Source organism: Carcharodon carcharias, chromosome 2 (genome assembly GCF_017639515.1).
Source record: "Carcharodon carcharias isolate sCarCar2 chromosome 2, sCarCar2.pri, whole genome shotgun sequence".
NCBI lineage: Eukaryota > Metazoa > Chordata > Chondrichthyes > Lamniformes > Lamnidae > Carcharodon > Carcharodon carcharias.
Window position 1 is genome coordinate 68,055,759 of NC_054468.1, and position 24,370 is coordinate 68,080,128.

General features: G+C 38.0%; 1 protein-coding gene across 3 annotated transcripts in view; it reads left to right on the forward strand.

Moving 5' to 3' along the window:
- The window catches only part of pax3b (paired box 3b), an 88,226-nt gene that overhangs the window by 52,284 nt on the left and 11,572 nt on the right, over positions 1–24,370 (forward strand). For 2 of the 3 annotated variants that reach the window (XM_041217044.1, XM_041217053.1), the window contains 2 exons: positions 3,258–3,423; positions 6,675–6,889. In XM_041217044.1, coding sequence (XP_041072978.1) covers positions 3,258–3,423; positions 6,675–6,889 — 381 coding nt within the window. The remainder of the gene's footprint in view (positions 1–3,257; positions 3,424–6,674; positions 6,890–24,370) is intronic. The other variant, XM_041217061.1, reaches the window with a different exon arrangement.

Here is a 24,370-nt window from a genome sequence, read left to right on the forward strand (position 1 = left end):
GTGGGACTTAAATTTCCTGCTGATTTAATAAATACAATCCAATTCATTACATTATTGAACACTGTCCTATGATAAACTGATCTCCTGTTTAGTAATATTTTTGGATGCAATATAATAATTTAGAGATTTCAAGCATTTAAAGCCGATTGATCTGATATCTCACACAGGGATTTCACCTGTGCTAAGATGCATTTAGTACCTATGACAAGTCTTAGGGCAGAATTTTCTCTTCAGTATGCAGGGGGGGCCCTGACACCGATGCGTAAAATGACGTGCAGTGACGTTGGGTGTGCATCCCGGCATCACAATTAGAATTTCAGTACGAGAGGAAAATAACCCATGGTGCCTGTGTCTGCGTCAGCATCAGTTTCCTCCTCTAGAGCCATTTGCTCTATTTTCACTTATCTGCTCTTTCCCTGAAAGTATCAAAGATTTTCCTGTTCATTTTGCATAGGGAAGAGAAAATGAAGGCAGAGACTGTTGTGTCACTTCTCCATTCCTTCAGGATTTTTAGTGCTTCTCAAATTCAGCATTACTGGTCTGGCACTGTGTTAAGCACGGGCCCTGCGTTCACCTCCAAATGAGGTGGGAGGCCATCTCTGACCTCTCATTTTATTTTGCTGTCTATGTGTACATGTGGAATGCACCAATGGAAGGGTGACTCAGAAAGTTAGAAGTGGAGATTGTGCTGGAACCCTCTTCAGAGCAGTATGTCTCCAGGAGCCTAGGAGTAGGTCACATAAGAAAGCAGTTGCTTGTAAGCATATTTGCCCACCCATAGTCCTGGTGCCTTAAATTTGTGCTATCTCACTGCTAACTGCAAATTGGGGTCTTATGATGCACATAACACCTTACTACAATTTTTAAGGGTAATCACATATTTGCATTGCGCAATCCCCATCCTTTGCAAGGAATGCAGCCTTAAAGGGATTTCTGGAGGTCATTGATGAAATGGCTGCTGCATGCTTTCAGGTGCATTTTTCAAGGCCAGCCTAAGCATATTAGCATTTAGCTGCACTACAAAAATTCTCTTGCTCGTTTACTTACTCACTTTCTTGACCCTTCTGAATTAGCTTGGATCTCGCTTATAATGCAGAATTCCAGGCCATACTCAGCTGATGGATTTCTCACCAGTTCACCATGCCTAATCAGTGAGTTGTGTCTCAGCACTGGAAAGGCACGGACAGCTCCTCTCTTAAATATAAGTGAAGTCATCAAAATGGTCCGTGCCTTCCATCACTGCCTACTGAACATATGCTCCACATCAAAATAGCCACCACCATCTCTCCCTGATGGCATAATTGATCTCAAAAACTAAGAGAGTTAGGAGTAATTAACAAAAATCAATGGTTTGTTTCTCCACAAGACAGCACCACCTCAGCACCACTATGACATTTAAGCAGATTATCGATTTCTTAATAATTTTACATAGCTGCCCTAATGGCTTATCAGCCTTACCTAAGAGGATCCTGAGTAACTGGTATCAGAGTGGTGTCAGGTTTGATCCCCATATTTTGTTGAGTTAGTTGATCTTGGTTAAGAGCTACAAATTGATCTCAAGAGAGGAGCAATTAACCAAGCTTCTACTCTCAGTCACTATCCACGCACTCAGTTAGAAAGTGTGCATGAACAACCATCAGATAAGAACTTTGTCAGACTCTACTGTGATACTCCTATGTTAAATAGTCTACCAATTCCAACTCTCTATAGTCAAGGGACACACAAGGAACTGGCTGCTTTGTGGAGGTACTAGAGAGCTACTGACACCTGTGGGATCACACTCCAGATGACAAGGAAGGAAAAGTGCTAACTCGGGGGTGGGGGTGTAGTGCATGTGGTGGTGGGGGGTGAAATCATTTAGGGTAGTTGCCTCTCTCTATATATGTATTATCCCATGCAGGTTGGAGCATTTGTCTAACATTAAAGAAGAATGCTGGAAAATAACAAAGTTGCAATACATAATGCAATTGTCATTGCACAAAATCTTTATCATCTGCACAAACATTCAACTTTCAGAGCTCAAAGAATGATCAAGAGTGAAGTGCAAGCACTAACACTTTTTAAGTACTTGCCCTTCAGTGCATGCAGGAGCCACATTACTGCAGCAGCTGCCACAGTGTAGCTTTAACCCTGTGACTTCTCTGCATTCCTCACAGCTTCATTTGGTCTCATGAGGCCTATCATCTTTTATGTGGCTTGCTGTGATCTACTTCCCTGCTAAATTCCCCAGAACAACTAACATATGGATCTTTTACTAAACCCAGCATGAATGACAGATTTAAGTCAATCAGTGACTTCTTCACGATGGTTCAGTGTTGGGAATTTAACTTCCCTCAGACAGTAGGAATACCAAATCTGCGAACTTTTATTTCTTGTAATAAATTTTAACATTTTTAAATGACAGTTATACTAAGATTCTTTGCTGCTTTTAAATCTAGAATGTTATCCCAGAACATCTGCACCACAGTAAAATGCCTAATGGTTAACCGAAGAATGTCAACAAGTTTAATTCCTCACAATTATCATTTGTACAGAAATAAACCAGGAGCTGCACATCTTTTTCGGAAAAAAACACATTACTCATAAAAAGAATAGACCTTGGACTGGTTCAGAAAGAGTTCAGGTTCTGCACAGACACCTGTATGTAAACTGGAACGTACCCAGAGTTGTGCCAGATTATTGAAGGTTTTCCTTCCTCTAAAATTCCTCATTCCTAGTGAGTCTGAGCATGCTCTATTGAGTTAGCCAAAAGGTCACTGATCTCAGTGACAGCTCAAACTGAGAATTGCAATATTTGGATAAAGAGGGCGAGAGGAGACTTTTGCAGGAACCATTTGGCATCTACTTTATATGGTCCTGGAGAGTTTTAGATCATTTTTAACAGCTTAATTGATATAAATCTTGCTGTCAGGATAGCTACAAATAATTGCCTAATAAAATAAATCTTTAATGCATTATTAATACTGGTAGATAAATATATATTTGGCTCAGAGTATTCTGAGTTACATCATGCTAATTTTCAAGTTCCAATGCAGTCTTAAAAAAGTAAATATATTTCAAAATTGAATTAGCTTACTGGAGTATTTTCACTTCATATCTATTGGTTTTTTTTTTTAAACACATAAGCTGTGCATTACTCTATTCATCCTTGTTTATTTTCATTTTATTGTTCGTACTTTAATTATGGTGATAATTGTACTAAAATAAATTCAATTCAATTAAAACTGTCCTGGAAGTGATCCTATTTAATTTATTAGGTTTGGTTCAGCAATCGCCGTGCTCGTTGGAGGAAACAAGCAGGAGCCAATCAACTATTGGCATTTAATCACCTGATCCCTGGAGGATTCCCACCCACAGCAATGCCAGCGCTGTCTCCTTATCAGCTGTCTGATGCCAGTTATCCTCCTACATCCATACCACAGGGTAAAACAAATCCTTCTATTTAAGCAATGTGAACATTTGGTATCTGTATCTCTTACAGCATGAGATTTCAGAATTGTCAATTAAAAGTACCTGCCTAGACCTGTGCAGAGTAACCCAAGAAACTTCCAAAAAAGAAACAGGATTTAATATATTTTTTTTTAAACTTGTATTATAACAGTGAAGTAAAAAAAAAAGTGACTTCCAGACAGAAAGGAAAAAATATAGCAGATGTGCAATGGCTACACCATCTTTTGTGATATTTCCTTCAGCTGCATTCTGTGTTACTCCAGCTTGGGAGAATAAAGATAGGAGTAGAAATTCTTCTTGAGTGGTAGTGTTAAATGGTCATTATGGTTTGGGCTGCCTGTTATACTCCTAGCCTGATGTTTCATTACATTCACCTCAGTGGAACTAAATATCAAATGGGGCATATAACAATTGGCTGATGTTATAACAATCGCCTAGTGCTAATGCCCCAAGATAAATTTTTCTCCCATACTATTTAAATATTGGAGGCCCCCTCTTCTGGTGGTAAAATGGTTGTTCTGTAAAATAATTTAAGAATATCTCAATTGTTCTTAAAATTGTGGGGAAACTAAAAAGGGTTTTACTAATTGCTATTAATTTGTTTTCCATCCCCAGAAATAAAGTTTTCCCATTTGTCTTGGTCTCTGTGCCTACAAGGCCTTTCTGCACGATTCCTAAAAAGCATTTTGAAGTTTCTGTTGCAATCATTCCTTCCAGATGTTTCATGGCATTGAAATAACTTGTAGTTATGCTAAATAGCTATCAAACAACTTTAGTGTGTAGATTTAAGAAAACATTCTCGGGTGAATTTTTATCCTCAAGATGTTGGCACCAGGAAATGGAACACTTACCATTTTAGGACCCAGTGTCACTATCAATCACATTAGATATGGAATTAAACTCACTTTGCACTGCCTCACATAGTGGAAGATTGCCTCTGCAATCCATGTAGAACAAAATCATAAACTTTTGCTTTTAAAGAATGCTAAGCATTTCATTATAACATAGCTCATGGAGGAAATATTCCCCCGCATAGATGCCTTACCTAATTGCGCCTCTACTGCTCTCATGTTACCTTTCCACTTTAAATAAGGAATGAAGGATGGAGGGTGGGGTGAAATTATTTTACACTATAGCCGAAGAACAAGTGAAAGCAAATTGCCAGCCTGTTTTACACTGTGCTCAATTTTCTCTTCTGTTGAAGTTGCTCATTCCGAACTACAACCGAAAGCCTATTTCATCCTTAATGTCCAATTTAGCTCAAATTAGTTCAATGGATCCACATTCACTAGGGCCAAACAGTTCTGTATGGGACCCTTGCTGCCAGCAAACATTGGAGTCTTTCATCTCATCAACATGCACAGGATATTAAGCCAGGCCCCAGAGTGGAAAAAACAGAGGGATAATACAAATAGTAGGAACTACTACTAAAATAGGTAGTGATGCATAATGGTGGAAGAATAAAAACAACCTTCAAATGTCCAAAATTTCCAGGCAAACCAGAAGCTTGGGCTCAATTTTAACTCTGTGAAGTGAATGGGTTTTGAATGGTCATAAGCCAGGCTTTTTGAACTTTTCTACACCTGCACCCTTCATGCAGATAGAAAATGATAATGGGATGAAAAATAAATGCATACATGTTTCAATACAGGTGAAGTTCAATATTATTTGTAAATATTTAATCATGTGATCAGAGAACATCCAGAATATTGAGAACATCCAGAATATTGTTTATTGTGCTAAATATTGTGTTTATAGTGTGGTGTGTTCAATCCAACAATATATCACAACAAGACATTATTAAGGCACCAGGCTTAATCACATTGAGACTGCCTTTCATATAACATGTATCTGGTGTTTAAATGAGGTGTAATTGCTATTGCAATAGTAAGTAGGATTGAACGGTTTTTATAGATTTTATAGATGTGATTCTTCATGAAAAAGCATTCAGCAAATACTAATTTTGCTCAAAACGGGAAAAAGTTTTAAAAATAGGATAAACTTTGAAAAAATTATACTCCCAATATGGACCCTGGCTTGATAGAATACAGATTGAAGATTTGGGATAGAAGACATTTGGTAGAATTTTACCTGCCCACAGGTGACAGGATACGAGGCAAGTGTCTTTTAAAATGCTGGGGAGCCATGGCAGCATGGGTCATGTTAACAATCTGCTGGAGATGGGCAATGAGTTTAAATAATTAAGGGCCCCTTAAGGAACCAATTTGAGGATATGCTGGCATTTTCCAGGGGCGGACAGGCCCCTGCCATGTAGGTCAGTTACCAGCTACAAGGAAGTATCGGGGGGGGGGGGGGGCACGAGGGAGGCATCAGAGCCAGAGATTCCATGCCCTAAGGAGGGGGCCCTCGCTGCAAAAGGACATCTCCAAGGCCAATTGGTCCGGAGGGGTTACTCCTCTGGTTACCAGGGTCTGCTTACCTGGCCCTGGAAGATCAAAAAATCTTCCTTACTCCCCTGTGAGGGTGCCAAAAATGGAGGCAGCCTCTTGTTCTCCCTGCAGCCTCAACATTGGCCATCTCTCTCAGTGGTGCTGCCAAGGCTACAGAGCTGCTGGCCCTCTGATTGGATTGGCAGTGGAGAACCAGCCTGCCATCCTTGGCTATGGGCCCCGCGGGGGCCAATACGAGGCTTCCTGCTGCCGCTGCAGTCCTGCTACCCACCTGTGTGGGCTTGAGGCCCACATGTGGTCCTGGGACTCACTCTTCAGAGAAAATCCAGGATAGTGTGTCCAATTTATAGCACTCCTGGTTTTCTAGCTTCTAAAGTCAAATCACTAGAAAATTGGAGGGTTCCTAATCAGATATGCTGATCTGAGCCTGATCCTCTGATCTGTGTTCCTGTCTAGTAAGGCTCCTTGCCAACATTATAGTCTCAGATAATTTGTCTTTGAATCATTTGTTCACTGTAACATCAATTGCAAAGGACACAATGGTACATTTTGATGGAATTTACATTACTACAACATGTGTTTATTAACAAATTTAAAAAAAAAGACTTTCCAGTCACTTTTTCCTGAGGACACTGCATCATTAAGCTATTTTGAATTCTGAAATAAAAAGTGATGAATGTGAAAAATTGTCAAAAAATACTTTAAATGTTAATAGTTACATGAGCATATTGCTTTTGGACCTAGTTGAGCTGTTTCTTAAGAAATGAAAATGATGCGGCATTAATGATACAATAAACGTTATTGTGCTTTCAGCAATCTCAGATCCAAGCAACACAGTTCACAGGCCACAGCCTCTGCCTCCGACATCAGTTCACCAGAGCAGCATCCCTTCTACTCCAGACAGCAGTTCAGCTTACTGCTTATCCACCAGCAGGCATGGATTTTCAGGGTACACAGACAGCTTTGTCTCTCCTACAGGGTCTACCAATCCCATGAACCCAACAGTTAGCAACGGCCTCTCACCTCAGGTCAGTTTTGTGATTCAAAACAGGGTGTCTACTGTATCTGTGAACCAAATAATTTACTACCCAAGGCAAAACTAAAGAAGCATTTCTAAACTTAAATCATTGCACAAATCTGTCTGTGCAGCTCATGTGACTGTTAGTTTCTGGCTATTCATTGTTCAATCTAATCTTTCAGACACTTGCTTTCCTTGACACTTAAAGACAAACATTTTGCTGCATCTATCATCTTTTAGAATATTGGAAAAAATAAAATGCAGTCACAGTGGATAAGTATTGGGGACATGATATGAAGAACAGCTACTAAGAACTGTTGACATTTACAAAGAAATATTTGAAATGGGACTAAAACCATTTTCCACTGTGAAATTCAATGACAATTAAGTTACTGTAGCATCACAATTCGTATATGTTCATAGTCATTCAATTCACTATTTTTTAACACATGCATTAATTGTTTTTCTGCTATTGTGTCTAGCAGGTATATTTTATCATACTTTCTTCATTTTGATTCAGGCACTTACTGATATATGCAGCATACAATGTTTAAGATGTGATTCAACAGTGCTACTTGATATATAGTAAATCTATAAACTGAACAGGGAATTTCAATAAAAAGAGAAGAGTACTTCACAAACAGTATGCTTAGTGAGGCATTACTACACGAGCCTTTCTGTTTGTGATTGAATTGATTCTACATGATTATTAGCCATTTTATTTTCTGAATGTAGCTCAGGAAATGATATTCGGTGCATAAATGGGAACTGTCAATATCAACTTGCCCTTTTGATTAAAATGTATGCGTTATCTTTCAATGCTTTGTTAAGCAATTTTAACATTTAATATCATAATGTCACTACTTTGCAGAACATCCATATTGTTACCAGAGGGTCAGAAATTATCCTCAGATGGAATGATTGCAGATAGCATTGGGAGAGCCTTAAACTTTTTAAATGTATTACCAGCTGGTGGAAAGTTGACATTATCATTTTATTAAAATATACTGTCTCCATTTGTCAGCATAAGTTGGACACAGGTGTCATCTGATATGTACACCAGTTAATTTTTGATATTGGTCACAAGGGACTGGAACCTATAATTAAAAGTGAGTCATTTCAAAGCTAGGAGATAGAGTGTTAAAGGTACGATTTCTTGAAAATCTTTCTATAAATTAAAGAACAGAAGGAAGCACGGAATGACATAAATGAAAAGTGAAAAGACAATTATAGTCAATTACACACCAATCATTGGCTACTGCTACCGCCTGAACAGTAAGGGACATTTTAATAGGCAGAAAATTAGATTCTAATGGCACAAAGGGTGGTCAAAATGACTCCTTGCATCTGTGGCTTTTTATTCTTTATTTAATGTGCAGTTGCATCATGCAATGTTGTTTCCGCTTTCTGCAGCACACTGATAACTCACAGACCCAATGGTTCAGAGTATTGTAAAAACTATAAAGACTGAATAAACAAATTCCCCCTTTGGGCAAATAGGAACCTTCCTAGTTTCTTTTCACATTGAGCATACAATTAATTGACATCTTATTTTCCTTTTCCACAAGAACTTGATTAGGCGTATAGCTGTATCAAACAAATAGAATGAGAAGTTTTGAATGTCCTTGTGTTGAAAATATTCAAATGCTCTTCCCATTGCCATCTCATTTATTGCTTTTGTTGTTATGAATATTGTGACCTCTATATGTGACAAATGTGTCATTGCAATGGGGGTGCTTTGATACTGTCATTTTCTGAGTTAGGATATGAAGATCACCTCTCAAGTGAAATAATGACAGCAGCACCGTCATGTATTACAGCTTTTTAGTTCTGTTGAGGAAACTGTTGGGTTGGAATGAAGAATAATTATTGACAAGCTGTGGTCCGTTATTCAGAAATTATTTACATTTGTGCACTTTTGCTATATGCCTATCTTAACTCTTCTCCATTCAGGAATGTGAAAATGTATTCATGGGGCTGATTGGCATTCTGCAGGTGGAATGGTTTTGAATGGGTTAAAATTAGGCCCACAAGTTATGTAAAACTATAGCATATAGGGACAGGAATAGGATATTCAGCCCCTCAATCATGGTATGTCATTCAATTAGATCATGGCTGATCTACGTTTCCTTCACATTTACTCACCTTTAACTCATATCCCTTGATAATCGTACCTAAGAAAGATTGATCTAATTTTAAGGTTTTGCCCTCTTGTTTTGGATTCCCCACCCAGAGTAAGTAGATTATTGTTTTATCTGCCCTATCAAATCCCTTTATCATTTTAAGCACCTCAGTTAGATTACACTTTTCCCCCCACCTTCTATACTAAAGGAAACATAAGCCAAATTTATGCAACCTGTTCTCATAATTTAATCCTTTAAGCCCTGCTACAATTCTGGAAACTTAAACTGCACCACTCTCAAGGCTAATAGATTCTTCCAGAGGTGTGGTGGTCAGAACTAAATGCAGTTCGTCAGATTTGGTCTGACCAAGGCTACAGTTGAAGCCTAACTCCTACTTCTTGGTATTCCAGCTCTTTTGAGAAAAGGCTCAGATTTTAAAAAAAGCTTGCGATATTTCAGTTCTAACTGCTATTTTTTGCTGGTTTTTAAAATTTCCTATTTTGCGCTCTTTTTAGCTCTTGCATACATTTAACCAGCTGGGAGTGCAGGATGGGGTACAGATAACCAAAAATCAGGAATTCAGCACATGTGTATTTCATGGCCAGGCCAAAATCAGGTGTGATGGGAATATTGAGTCATACACCAACGCAGTGGACATATCAATATCAATTTCAAATTTTGGGGACTTTCTGTGCTCCTAGACCTGTTATGCCAGAATGATGCTGGTAGTTCCATAAATCCTGTGAACCCATGTCATCTTATTTCAAAGAAACTCCTCAGTATCACAAATATCACCAGGGAATCAGTTATAAAAACACACTTCTGCAAACAAGCTGCTCTTTCAACTCTTGCTAATCTTATAAGAACATAGGAAAGTATAAAAGATGAGAAATGGCCATTTGGCCTGTCACCTCTGCATTCAAAATACTAGCATCTGAAACATCTTTTCCTCTAATATTTTAATCACCATTTATAACAGCATCCATGTAAAAGTCAATAAATGTTAGCGTGATTTTAGTTGGAAAATAAATAAAGAATTAACTTGCAGTTCCACATCTGTAGATGTTATCAGCCAGTGTCTGCTCAGAGGTGACAGGCTGAAAGTCTCTGATCTACTTTCATCCTTATAGCTTCTGAGGGAGGACCTTTGTTTTTATGACCCTGGGCTTTAGAACACAGGAAGGATGAGTTAAATCAGGGTTGTTATATCATCACTGACTCATGGGACGAATATGGTACATAAATTGTGTAATTGCAGCAGGTCCCATTTTTCATTTTAATATACCATTTACATGTGCTAATCATTTTCTTTCAAATGCTGCTTTCTTGGAATAAGATTAATAGGTGCAGGCTAACAGCATTGTTGCAGAATTTTTGTAAAGGCCATTCTACAAAAAAAGTGTTCTAAAATAGGCAATGTTTTCCACTCTGTCATTTGATACTTTTCAACAAATCCCAACATTTCAATTACATTTAAAAAACTACTTGCAATGCATCTACTTTTCAAGATTAGTTTTATTTTTGAGTATTGTTCTGCAATCTGCATTCCCTGATTGATAGTGATATAAGCAGTTGTTAAAATATATACACTGCAGTAATATCGCACAAGTCTTTGATCAGAATCCTCTTCTGGTATGTAATCCATCAAGTTTAGTTTTATTACTGTATGGATTAAATGTCTTTTACCATTTTGAAACCATGAAGGAATCTAGAATTTATGTCCATATTGGTGTGGGAACTAAGTGCCCTTTCACTTCTAAGCAATGATATTATAGGTAATAAGATCTGGTTCAACTCCATGTGATACATAGAGAATCATGGATACACAGGAATGAGTTACAAAGCACGCAGTGTCGAAGCATTTAGATCATGTCATAAACCACAAGACCAAAGCTGGAACAATTTTATCTGCATCATCTGAAATTCAAAGTTATGCTAATATATTTAACTTTGATACAGGCCTCTTTAAAATATTTTAATATAGTTTAGAGTATATATTACTATATACTTACCATAAACTCAGAAAAATCATTACCTCAGAAATACCTCATTGCTTATGACTCTTAATATAAGAACAAGTAAAATAACTTCTTTATACTTCATCCCTGACTAACATACTTTTTGTGTAGCTTCCAAAGACAGCCTTATTGAGAGTGTCATGTGAATGCAGTTTTTATGTGTGAAAGGTTAAGACTCTAAATGACTTCCCAATCTGAGTCCCTGGAGTTTGTTGCTGATCTGTTGCCTTCTGATCTGTGTTTTGAATGAATGCATATTTCAAGCCATTGTGACAAAAATATTACAACGCATGATACCAAATGGCAATACTTGTTAGAACAACATTGTACATTTTCTTTTGTAGGGAGCCACTGTTACAAAGTTAATACATCATGGAAAATCTCAGTAGTTTATTTATGAAAATAGTTTACATGTATTCATAATAAAATTCTTAAATCTAGCTTCTATCCATCAGAAGTATAAATCAAAGAGAAGGAAAACTAGTCATTTCCTACTAGTTCTTTCTGGCCTGATATTCTGCCTCTTCACAACAGCAGGGGTTACCAATCTTCAATAATTACTCTCTAAGTAATCTTAGAATGTGCTTATTTAGGCTATATCACAGGGTATAACTGAGGAGTGGCCTTAAAGGGACATGATAGTTTAAATGCAATGCTACCCTATCAACTAAATATTAAAGCCAGACTGAAGATTACCTTGACCAATATCATAGGAGACTGGCTGGCTTATTAAAACTCACCTGACATATGTCCCTACTGCAGTGTAAAAGCTTGTAATTAGGAGGAAAATAAAACCTGCCTGGAAGACTTTCCCAATGGATTTCATCTCCTAGTAATGCTGTAAATGTTCTTCAACCGGTACCTCTCCTGAAGGTGCAGCCAATATTGAAAAATCCTATCCTGCCTTTGTGTCACAATACATTGAAACATTAAATCAACTATTTGTTATTTGATTCTGCTGCTTAACAATTGTTATGGTCTCCATTTTTGAAATATTATGGGTAACAGTTTTTTCTCCTTTTCTTTCTGCCTTTCATTAACATGCAAGGAATGTTCTTTAAATTTAAAAAAAACGTGATATCATTTTAAAGTTTCCAGTGCATGAGTAGGAGGGAGTATAACACCACAAATTGAAGTAATTGTCAACTTCATACATTGTGAATTCAAATGGAAGTTTTTTCAACTAGTAGGAAAAATAAAATTTGATCTCTGTAACTGCAGAATTATTGAATATGCCCTGTTCCTTACTTATTAGATATGTAATTTATAGTTCCAATCAGAGTTCTGATTTTTTAAACTAAATAGTTTGTCCCAGGTACTGGAGTAATCCAAATTTTCACTTTTGATTGAGTAACGATGCAATTGAGATGCAACAAATCATTTCATGCAATTTTTCTCTAATTTACATATTGTTTAGCCATATTTTAGTCGATAAGGAAGGGAGTCATAGACATTTGAGAATAATATGTCTATCAAAAGCAATATGCTCACCACTATTTAGCAAACCACAAATTTTTGAAAATTGCATGTCCTACCTTTTCATTTTTGACTTTGTGATTTTTTTAATATTTGATTTTGGTCTCCAAAAGCATTGATGCAATACCGTACTTAAGTTGTACATTGAACCACTAGGGCAAGTAACTGCAAAGGGTTAAAGAACCTAATAAATAACATCAGTGATGCAATACTGTATAGAAAATCAAAATATTTCTGAAACTTCATGTAAAACAAAGGGTAATTTATTTTATTGGATTAGGCAGCTAGCCTGGCAAGTGGCACATGCCATTTAATGTGGTGGAATAGTACAAATGATCAGACTGGGGAAGGGGACTAAGCTGTTGAGCGAGGAGGCTAAATTTACTGGCCCACTCTGAAAAGGAACACTGGTCACATAATCAGTGCTACATGTTGCTTGTCAGTAAATTTATCCAAAAATGGGAACATTGAATTAACCTACAAGGTAAAAGGGATTAATGTACGAAATAGAGCACAGGAAAATTATTTGGGGGTACTCATAGATAACTCACTAAAAGCAGTGTGTTGGCAGCCTTACAAAATGGGCAAAACAACATCTTGAACTGCATCGCTGGAGGGTTGAGTTTAAAAGTCTGAGAAAGTGACAATGAACTTGTTCAAAACAAGGTCTGTTCCCCTTCCATCACAAAAATTGTGTATATTTATGATCACTGTATTAACTGAACATTTTGCAGAGAAGAGAAGGGAAACAAAATTGACACACTGGATCAGGCACCAAAGCTATGTGGAAAACCTATGGAGAGTGGGAATGTGTACACCAGAGACCTTACTGAGACATTCTACAGACCATAGAGAAATCTAAAAATATCTTTGGTGTAATCACACAATCCATTAAAAAATAACTGAGATGAAGAAGATCAGGAAAGCAATGGATGGCGTTCTGAAGGAACCTAGAGAAACAGGGCATTAAAGCATGGCTTTATAAGTGGGAGATCATGCCTGACAAATCTGTTAGAGTTCTTTGAGGAGATAACAAACTCTGTGGAACAGGGAACACAGTGGACGTTGTTTAATCAGCTTGCAGCAAAGCTTTTGATAAAGTGCCACATAGATGACTAGTCCACAAGGACACCCACAGAAAGGAAACTCTCTGGGGATATTTTTAACCTAACCCGATCAACAAGAAATTGACGGGATTGGATCAGCTGCCCGTTTTACATGTCGCTCATTTTTTTTCCACTGACTTTAATGGAAGTACTGAGATTATATAAGGTGAAAAAAGCAAGGTAAATGTCAAAATATTTAACAGATCTTTAAAGAGGAAATAGCCTCAAGCCATATACAAAATGCAGTTTTGGAAATCAATTATTATATTTTTTTCCTATTATTTTGACCTGTCAAAGTTTACTCTGACATTAACAGGTTGTAAAGCAATAAAAAAATGAAACTGCCAATATTGGTGATTAATCTAGGGCAATGGAGAATCCCAGTCCGAATACTTCTGTCAGAAATAGTAAATGAAAGGGTTAATTGCTTTTGACCATCAATGATCCAGCAGTAGCTTGACCCTCTTCTTGATGATGAATGGAGGGTTACTGACCCGCATGTGTTTCGCATTAAGGCCAAGCTTTGCTGTGACATCTTCAAGAGCATTTATCAGGATTCCACTGACAGCATGTTCTGTAAGTGACAGAAAGCAAATGTGTAAGGGTCAGAAAGGAGTATGTCATCAGCTCCTGTATAATACATTTCTGAATCTAAAAACTGTCAGTGGAGTTTGAAACAAGAATGTTAATTCACTGCATGAAAATATGTATGAGGAAGACCTTATTTAGGTTAAAAATAATGAAATATGGTATAGCTTTTGCTAGCAATTTGATTCTTGAGATGATGCACCACAGCGGCAAAAGATGGATTATTAATCTGTGAATAAAATGTATTTTTTTAATACAGTGCAGTTTTCTGGTTCAGAGGAAAGGGAAATGAAATATAATCGTCCATCAGAAAATTTGATTCACTTAACATGGTCTATGGTTTTCACAGATGGGCTTCAGTATTAAAGGCAGCATTCCTTCACTGACTTTACCAGTACCATGGGCTTTTTGTGTGATATCTAGCTGTGAAAATTTTACTGTTTATTCACATCAAATTACTCTTAACGGCTGTGATTTTAATGATGTCAGGAGCAATTTAATTCAACACTTCCTCACAGAATCTGTGCGGGCATTGCAATACTGTTTCATTTACTTCAAATTAGAACTTGATTTCATAAATTTTATGCTAAGAGCCCTTTGTTTCTCTGTCACTATTAAAATGCTGCTCAGTCTCAACCCTGAATATTGTTAAATTGGCACCACCAGAAGTGAATTACGTGATGATTGTGCATTTTACTTAGATATATATCTAGATACCTAATCTAAATATAACGTAAGTAACACGATCACACTACCTTCAAAGTATTTTTTTACAAATCATAAACAAGCAAAATATTAGCCGAAAACAAAGGAGCATTTAGATAGAATCAAATAGCACAGTGATTCTTTAATTTACATTCCTGTTAGTGTATTAGATTCCAATTTTTCCACTTCTATTGTTTTTAATTTATTTATTCGGTGTTGATTGTAATTATCGATTGATAATTGCCAGTATATAAAAACAAAATAATCAGAATGAAATAATCAGGTAAGGTGTAAAATGTACTACTAATTCTTAAGCACCTGTTTTGCATAATCGTCAAAGACCAATTTCACATTCTAGATCTTTCAATAATTTCTCATTACTTCTGAAGAATTCTCTCATTCATGACATTTCACAAACACTAAAATTTTAATTTCAAGATATGAATATGATCCTTAGATCATCAGATATTAGATGTTATTTTTAAATCAGCTGATGGCAAATGAACAGTGTGCATGTGAAATGTCTTGTGTGTTTTTGAAGATTTCCCTTTTTTATTTTCATTCAATTAAGTTTGGAGGAGGTACAATCATCTCTCCTGCCTGCCTATTCAGATCAATGCCTTTCTTTGCAGAAATCTGAATTTTTCTAGCTTTCAAATGTAAATGTCAGGGAAACTAACCTGGCTTGGATAAAATGAGTGACACTTTTCTGGATTTTTTTCTGTAGTTATGCTAATAAAAATGTTAATATCTTTGCTTACTGACTTTCCAACTTCTGTTTGTATCCATTGAATGCCATTCACCTACAGTAATTCAAGTAGCCAGGTTAACAATTTAATTTGCTCAGAAATTACACTGCAGGTTCTGAGTCCCCAAACACAGAATTTATCTGAAATTCCTCTCCCTGCTCTTTTAAGGAAAAACAGAATCAATTTATTTTATCTGGGTTCGTACCTGTGCTAAATTAACAGGAGAATTTGAGAGATTTGTGTTAAACAGTCATGTATCAGTGTTTCACAGCATCGTTTAAGGGCCTTTGTTTTCAGGTTTTATTTTGCCATTGTAACATTTTTATTGCTTGGATCAAAAAAAGTGTTATTTCAATATAGGATTTAAAGATCATGAATTTAAAAATATAAAGTTGTTTTGCTTCTTCCCTGTCAATGCTCAAAGTTAAAAAGAGTATAATTTACCAAATGAAAGTAATAGCAAAATATTTATGCTGCTTTGTTTCAAGTTCACTTATTAAAATACAGTTAAAACTAGAAATACTGGTAGCTGCTTTCTTACCTAGGGCTGGATTTTACATGCCCCCACTGGGTGTGTTTTTGGTGGGGTGGGGGAAAGGGCACATAAAATAGATCAGGTGGGTAGCCCATGAGCTGCCCGCCCACCCTGAGCTGACTGCCATAACATGCGAGGTGGGTGGGTGCTGAAATTGGCAGCCCACCTGCTGTGTGCAAATAAGTAATAAAAGGTTAATTAGGCTTGTTAGCAACCCTAATGACCAGGATAATACGCTGCTCATGCCAAAATATGGCAGGTGTGGGCAGGCACAGCCAAGACTGGGCAGGCTGTTTTTTTGTGGTACACATGAAAAAGAGCTGGTATGAAGCAGGCACCTCTTTTGGTGGGGGTGGAGGGGGTGTCCTACACGCATCATGGGCATCACCCTACCAAGGTGTCACCGCCCCTTTATTCCGCACTGCCTGGCCTCCAAAACCCACCCCCTGACCTTCCTGTCCCTTCCCTAGACTCTGGGATCCCTCCACACCCTAAGACCTGGGACTTACCTATCTGGGGCAGGCATGATCTTCTTTGTCCTCCTTCCTGCAATCCTGGCAATGCGCACTTCTGAACTCTGGCATTGGCGGGACTGCTGGAGCTGTTGGCCACTCAGATTGGCCAGGAGTTCCTGAGGCAAGACTTACAGCCACTGAGTACCACACTCAACCAATTTAGCTGGCCCCACGACCCCATCGTATTATGGCTGTGGGGTGGGCTTGTTCTGGTTGTGTCTGCTTCTGGCTGACTTTCCTTCTGTTGGGGGCAGGGAGGCGCTGGAGTGGGGCGAGCTGTCTGCAACACCTCCCACACTCCCCTCCCCCCTGCAAAATGCAGCCCATAGTTTCCTGTTCCTCAAGCATGAATACTTACCGCAATGTGGCTGACAACTGTGCAAGTAGTTATATAAATTTATAGGGAATTAAAACTTTGTAAAATCTGTAATGGATACCTTCAATCCACCAAAAACAAATGTTTTGAACCGTTCATTTATCATGTTAAAAAAGATGTACTGAAGAATGAGAAAAATTTACAACACCTCTTAATTATTTACTTTTACCAGACGTTTTAGTGAAGAAAATTAAATTTTCAGAGAATAAAACCTTCCAATAAATATAAATGAATAATTAAGTTACTTGAATAAAGTTAAGATTTTCCAGAACTGTTAAAAAATTGATAGTACAGTATTCTTATAATATCCCAAAAATGATTAACACAGCCATGGAGTGTGTCCAAATTATAGTTCTCATTCAAAGCTACAACCGTCTCATTATAGTATTGAACTATTACTGAGCCACTTATCATAGGCCAGTTGAATGACACAGATCTGATAGGCACATCATATTTGAGATTAATTTTAACACTTGGTGGCAAGTTGTGTAGTTGTTAATTACATTTTCCATGGAGTTGAAGTCATTCAAGGCAGGTTTGTTGATGATGTTCAACATAGACTTCAAATATTGGAAAATGTGTCGAGGTAATTATTGCACTGTGTGGTGACTTAAAACAAGACAGTTGATTTTTATATAAATTACAGCACAGAAGGAGGCCATTTGTTCTATTGTGTTTTGCCAGTGTGAACAGTTTAACTGGAACTCATGACTCTAATTCCATTCTTCTACCTTTTACTCTCTCCCTTTAAAATGTTTAAACAATTTATTTTTAAATGGAGTCATAGGACAGAAGTTTAACTGTCAATGGGAGATGGGTCTGGGTGCAGGCTGGGGGAGGGGGGGGTTGGTGGTGCGGGTGTGGGGGCGGATAAAGCTCTGATAAGTGGTGTCAGATCGTGAAGCCAATATGGGTTTAACCAGGGTATGTTTACAGGTGAGTGGGAAACCTCTGTGGAGCTATGGGGTAAGTAATTACAATATTTACAGGCCTGGATTTTTGTTCCCAGATTGGGAGCATGGAATTTGGATATCTCCCGGCTCCCCAAACCCGACCTGGGAAAAAGTGCCCGGAAGTTGGCATTTTCGATCTGGGTTAGCAGGGTTCTCTGGGAGTCTGATCGGGTGAACCTAGAACGAGTGCAGAGGTTGCCGGGTGCAGAGGTGGAAGGCTTGCCCGTGTTCCAGCACTGTGTTGAAGTTATTAAAAAAACAGTAAAACTTGGCTCCTCCAGAGCTCACTCCACACACTCTCTCGCCCCCACACACAGACCCATGCCCCATCCATGCAAACCCATGCCCCACACATCCTATGGCCCTTTACAGCCCCTATGGCAACTTAGTGGTAACTCATGCCAAATCATGTCCCCCAACCCACCACCCTTTGCCCTTATGCTTACCATGCCAACTCACCCAGTATCCACCATGGGCAGACCTCAGTGGCCATGCTAAGATGAAACAAAATAATGTTCCAATTGTCTGTTGCAGACTTTAAAAAAAACTCCGCATTCTTAAAATCCCATTAATTACATTTACATTCATTCAACTAGATAATCCCTTATAAGGACAAATATTTCATTCCAGTGCATAATTCCTTATAAAACGAGCATTCTAATTCATAATCCCGCTTCAAAGAGTCTACAACACTCGAAGCTGTCAATCAAACTGTGTAATGGCAGGCACTCTACTGTGATAATGGAAGGTTGTGAAATCATTCATGCAGCACTAATCCAGTAATGGTAGATCTTAGGTTTGTCAACAGGCAGAGTGAAATAGCAAGCAATGGTTTTTTAAAACATGCCAGACATTTTTTTCAAAGGTTTAAAGAGCAGAAGTTGTAAATGCCTCGACAGCTTGACAGCTGCTTTTGACAGTTGCCTTTAACAGTTCATTTTGACCCTTTTGACAGTTCCAATGAGTTTGACAGTCAATGAATTTATGCACTTTTTATACACTTTGATGTCTACATTTAACAATCCCGAGGGCACCTTACCTCCCCCAAGGGGTACCTTTCCTCTCCCAAGGGGCATCTGATATCCCCCAAAAGTGTCCACATCAGGGCCATATCAAAACGGGCACCCTATATCCACAAAAGGGTACAACACATTTCCACAGGACTCCACAAAGTTTAGATCTGCTCCTTCCAGGTCTAATCTGTGTACATTGTGGGCAGAATTTCCCCCCATCGGGGGGGGGAAGTTCAGGAGCGGCACATGGAGATGCGCCTCTGATCGCTGCCCCCAATCGGGGATGCGCCGCCATTTTACATGGGCGGGCCAATTAAGGCCCGCCCAGCATGACGCCCACAAGGAAGCGCTATGCTATTCACCTGCCTTGAACTTCATTTACCTTGATCTTCACTTCCCTGTTGGCAGCCTTCACTGTGGCACGGGAGCAGCTTATGCAGCCATATGTTGTTTCATAGGGCAGGTGGCATGGGCACTGAGATGCTGTTTCATGGAGGTGAAACACCACGCCCCCCCCTCTGATCTAAAGGCAGAGGAACACCTCTTTCAACATATGAGTTCAGGCTCTCACGGCATATCATTGCTGACATCTCTAGTGCTTTGGAACAAGACCTGCTTCCTAGTGGATCAGACAGGCATGCATTGTTGCTGGCTGCCAAGATGGCGATTACTGAGGGACTCACCCACCCACCCACCAACCTCACCCTCATCTCTGGTCTCTGCCTCTGTGTGCTCTTTTCACCTCCAAGGAATGTTTGAAATGTCTTAAGGACAGAACAACACTTGTGGAATGTGACAGTGAGACATAGTATGACATGGCACAAAGCTGAGGGTAAATGTGACTGTTGGCTGCTCAGATGGGGATGTAAGGAAGTGCCTGGGAAGAGATGAATGAGTGGAGTTGAGAGATGTGATGGTTTGTGCAGTACTGTGCAGGAGAATGCTGGGAAAGTCAGAATGTGGAGCTTGGTACCTGAAGGTGATACTCCACTCACCTTTTTCACCCTCGTGAGGTTCTGGACCCTCTCAATGCAGTGTCTTCAGATTGGAGGGACCATTCTCTACTGCTCACTTCCTCGGCCACTTCCATTCTCATCTGTTTGGTTGGACAGGATGGTCTTTTCCTTGTATTCCTGGCAAACATTAGTTCATTCCGTCCCTCAGATCCTCCAGCAGGACCTCCAGGCAAGACTGAGAGACTGGGGAGCAGACTTCCTGCATCTCCTTTCCATTGGGGTGATTGTTGATGCCTCATGAATCAATGTAGTTCAGCCATTCTGACTCTTGCCAGGCTTCCTTTATGAAAATTCCGTTGACAGATTTGGCATGTCATCCCGCCCACTATCTATGATTGGTGATGAAACCCAGAAGCGGCATGCTAATATTGTGGCTGGGGTTAAAGATCCATGGCAAAGCAGACTGACAGAACAAACAGGTTTCTAGCCTATTACTGCCCTCCCCGTTGTGTGCGGGTCTGATTAGAAAAAAATTGGCCCATAGCCTCTGACTAACAGCTTCATGTGATAAAGTGTTTCATGTTCTATTAAGCTTCTTTGTGAAAAAAACTTGCAACTTCCCCCTTCATTCTTCAAGGAACTATCCAGTTTATACCCACTTGGTACTAATTCACCAGCTAGTTAAAACAATCTCCTTTGTTACATTTTAGCGACATTTTAGTTTTTATTGTTTGGTTAAATATTGCCTAGGGAGAATGGATCCCATACCACTTACAGAATTTATCCCATTTTCATTCTGTGTGTAAATTACCTGCTGCATTACCTAGAACTAGATCCAGGACTGCATCTTTTTTGAACGCATAATATCATGATTAAGGTAACAATCCTGGATGTGTTCCAAGAGCACCTCCTTATTTTGACCTGAACTTTGACTTATCCAGTCTATGTTAGGATAACTAAAATCTAACTTATCCAAATGTTCATATCTGTTTTACTTATTTATCAATCTAATACATTAAAAAATCAGATAATTTGTTAGCATGCTAAATTGATACGCTGTAATATGGAATACAAAACTAATGACTCAAAAACTATTCAAAGTAAAAAGGTATTTTGTAACCATGACATGCAAAGTAAAATATACAAATTAAAATCCAATATGTAATATATTTTTTTGGTAAGATTGAGTTTAATCATTATTTTTCAAGGTTATAGCCCAGTGATTACTAAGCATTGTAGTGTTTATTTTTATTTATGTAATTCTGTCTAATTTTGAAATAGAATAAATGCCTACATTGATCTAAATTTCATGCTAACAATTTCCCCCTTTAGCTTTCTTTGACGTAGAATTGACACAACGTTTTTTATGTGGACTTATTTTGACTTATTCCAAACAGATCCGCATTCAAGTTATGTAGCGGCCAGAATGGATATATTAAAAATGTAAAATGATACAATGGTTAAAAAAAGCCTTTACCTGGGTTGTATAGTCATAGTTAATGTAAATAATTTTCATATGAAAATATTATGAAGGTTGATGATTGAGACCATATGAGCAGAAGAGAGCAAAATATTTATAACATCACTGATAAGAAAATGAAAAAAACTTCAATTTACTAGTAACTCATTTGGATGTACTGGTGCACCGTCAGATGTGTACACCTAAATTTAAAGTTACAAAAGGTCACAGAACAGATTTCATTTCATTCCTCAGATTTACATATAACTCAAGTTCTTAGAAGTTCTGTTACAAACTGAAGACAAAATAATATGGTATCAGGTACTTTTACAAAAGAACATAAAACTTGTGATTGACGAAAGCACTGTTTCACAGAATTGTAAAGAATTTATGCCATGTGAGTCTATAGTAAATGCACCTAAGGTATTGTTAACATCAAAGCATTTTACTGCTGTACCAGGGGTAATGAGAATTATACCTGGGTTCTGGTGTTAGTTGATCCTTGTTAGTCAACTGCACTTTAAGGTTGCACATTTTTTATATAGACTAGGATTGTTTATGTTGAATACGATTATCTTCATCTGATTTATATAATTTAAGTGTAGATTTTTTTTCTGGTTATTGTCCTAGTCAGTAGCAGCTGGAATAAGTTTGCATAGATGATCAATTTTGTGAACCATGACGACAAATATTACATTTCATGCACTGGGAGCAGTTTGTGATGTTTTCAAGTTTATTTGCTTATTTACTTTAAGCCAGCTGTAGGGCCAGTTGAAAATATTGGCCAGGAAAAGAGAAATTGTATACTTCTTCTTTGGTGTTATCAGTCCCCATACAGTTCTGGGTCATTTGTAAATTAGGAAGAATTTATAATGCTTATTTGATGAGTTCCATAGTTCGGTTTTCAGGTGTTTTCCCTTGTTATAATGGAAGTTTGAATATAATTAAGTCAAATGATTAAATTTAATACTCATATCATTTTAGCTTTTACTACTTTACCTTCCAGCAATCAGTACAGATGCAGCATTAAGGCTTATCCAGTGGAACTTGCTAAAAGTGAACTCGATATAGTGAATTTCCATTTAGAGTGAAACAATTCCAGTCTCCCACTTCACTTACAATTTAAATGAATTTGGAAATACAACTCTTATTATAATGAAATGACTACCTACCATGGTAGAGCTAATCCTCTATTGTTAGTCCATAAAGTGGAGTCGATCTATCTCACAGATCAATGGAAACTAGTGTCTTGAATCTTAAAGCATATAATCTCCACTCTCACTGAATCTTATACTGTATGTTGAAGATATACTGTAGCAAGCAATCACTAATTTGAATATAATGTGTTCAGGGAGATAAAGCTATGTTGCGCAGTTCTACTGTTGCAGAGTAGAATGCCATGAAACGCACAAACACGGGCACAGATTTTTAGGTACTGACTTCTGGCAACTAATAAGACTTCCAAATGATTAGTAAAGTTGATAAGAAAGTGAATTATAATAGGAAGCTGTAGGAGATCTTTTAAACACATGCTGTGATGCAGGACCATCTTTTCCAAGCACTGTCGCACGCACTAAACGTGACTAGAACTCTAGGTTGCTAGAATAATGTTGCAGATCCACTGTGATGTAGGTCCCAAAGTATATTTAAGGTATTTATGACACATTTTTAAACATTGATTCCACTTCAGCCACAGGAAATGGTTTCATGGTATGTATACTTGCTACAGATGCAGTCAATTTCAGGTTAAGCTTAGATTATTCCAAGTTGTCACACTTGATTCCGAGTTGTCACAGGCCACCATCCCAGTAGTTACCCTGGAATTGCAGTTACAGTATCCCCAGCACTGACTATGCCAAGATTGCTAGGTCAGTGGAAGAGCACATTATTAACATTGGGCTAGTAGGCAGGAAAAGCAGAAACTCCATTTCCTTGCCTTCCGTCCTTTGCAAGAAACCATGCGTAAGGACATACAGGGTTTCTCAAAACCTGCAAGGAAGGCAGTGGCCTACTGTTTCCAAGCTCCGGCATATTTTGTGGGACCTTTTGCTGAACTTGAGCTGAAGTTATGGGGGAGTTCACCAGAAGACCTGTATGCTTTTGGGGACAATGTTTTTTAATGCTGTGTTTTAGAATAGTTGTGGAGTGAGCAAAGGCCATAATTAGACTGGCTTCTGATTGCTCATGAAATTTTTACTTGTTGAGACAAGTTGACCAGGTAGTCACTCTTTGGAATATTAAAAATACAATATACAGGAGGCTGTGTTAGCGGTAACGTTTTTTATTAGCACACTAAAATTGTGGACAAAGTACAGTTGCCAAAGTAGTACCATAAAATTGTTTTGGTCAATCCCAAGCTGAGATGTTAACTGTAACTGAACACAAATTTGTTACTGCCTTCAGTTTGTTAAAGGTCAGTAAGCAATGCTCAGTCACTTCCTGATATGAAATGCTATATAGATTCATGTAAACAAGGGTTCCTTGGAACCAAAACCTCTAGCCTTTCTGTAGAGAATTCATTTAACGTGACATAACTAATAAACTGAGATTTAGCTCTTAGCGTTTGCAGAAGTGTTTCAACTGATTCCAATAGCGTTTCCCTTGAACACGAGTTGTAGCACTTACAGAAAGGAAACATTGTTTTTGCTAATGCTTTCTAGTACAGAGCTTACATTTCTCTTGTAGGCACAGTTAAACAATAATGAACAGACTTAAATATCAAATTTTATAAAAGGCAAATCACAGGCTATTTTTGCCAGAAATGCAAACTCTTTTGCAATTGGAATGTGCGCTGAGAGTGTGTTTGCCGTTTTATAGCGTACAAAAGATTGATACAATCATATCATAGTAAAGGTACCTATCTCATTCCTTTTTCATTAATATGACTTATTAAGTACATAATACATTTCCAGGATTTCA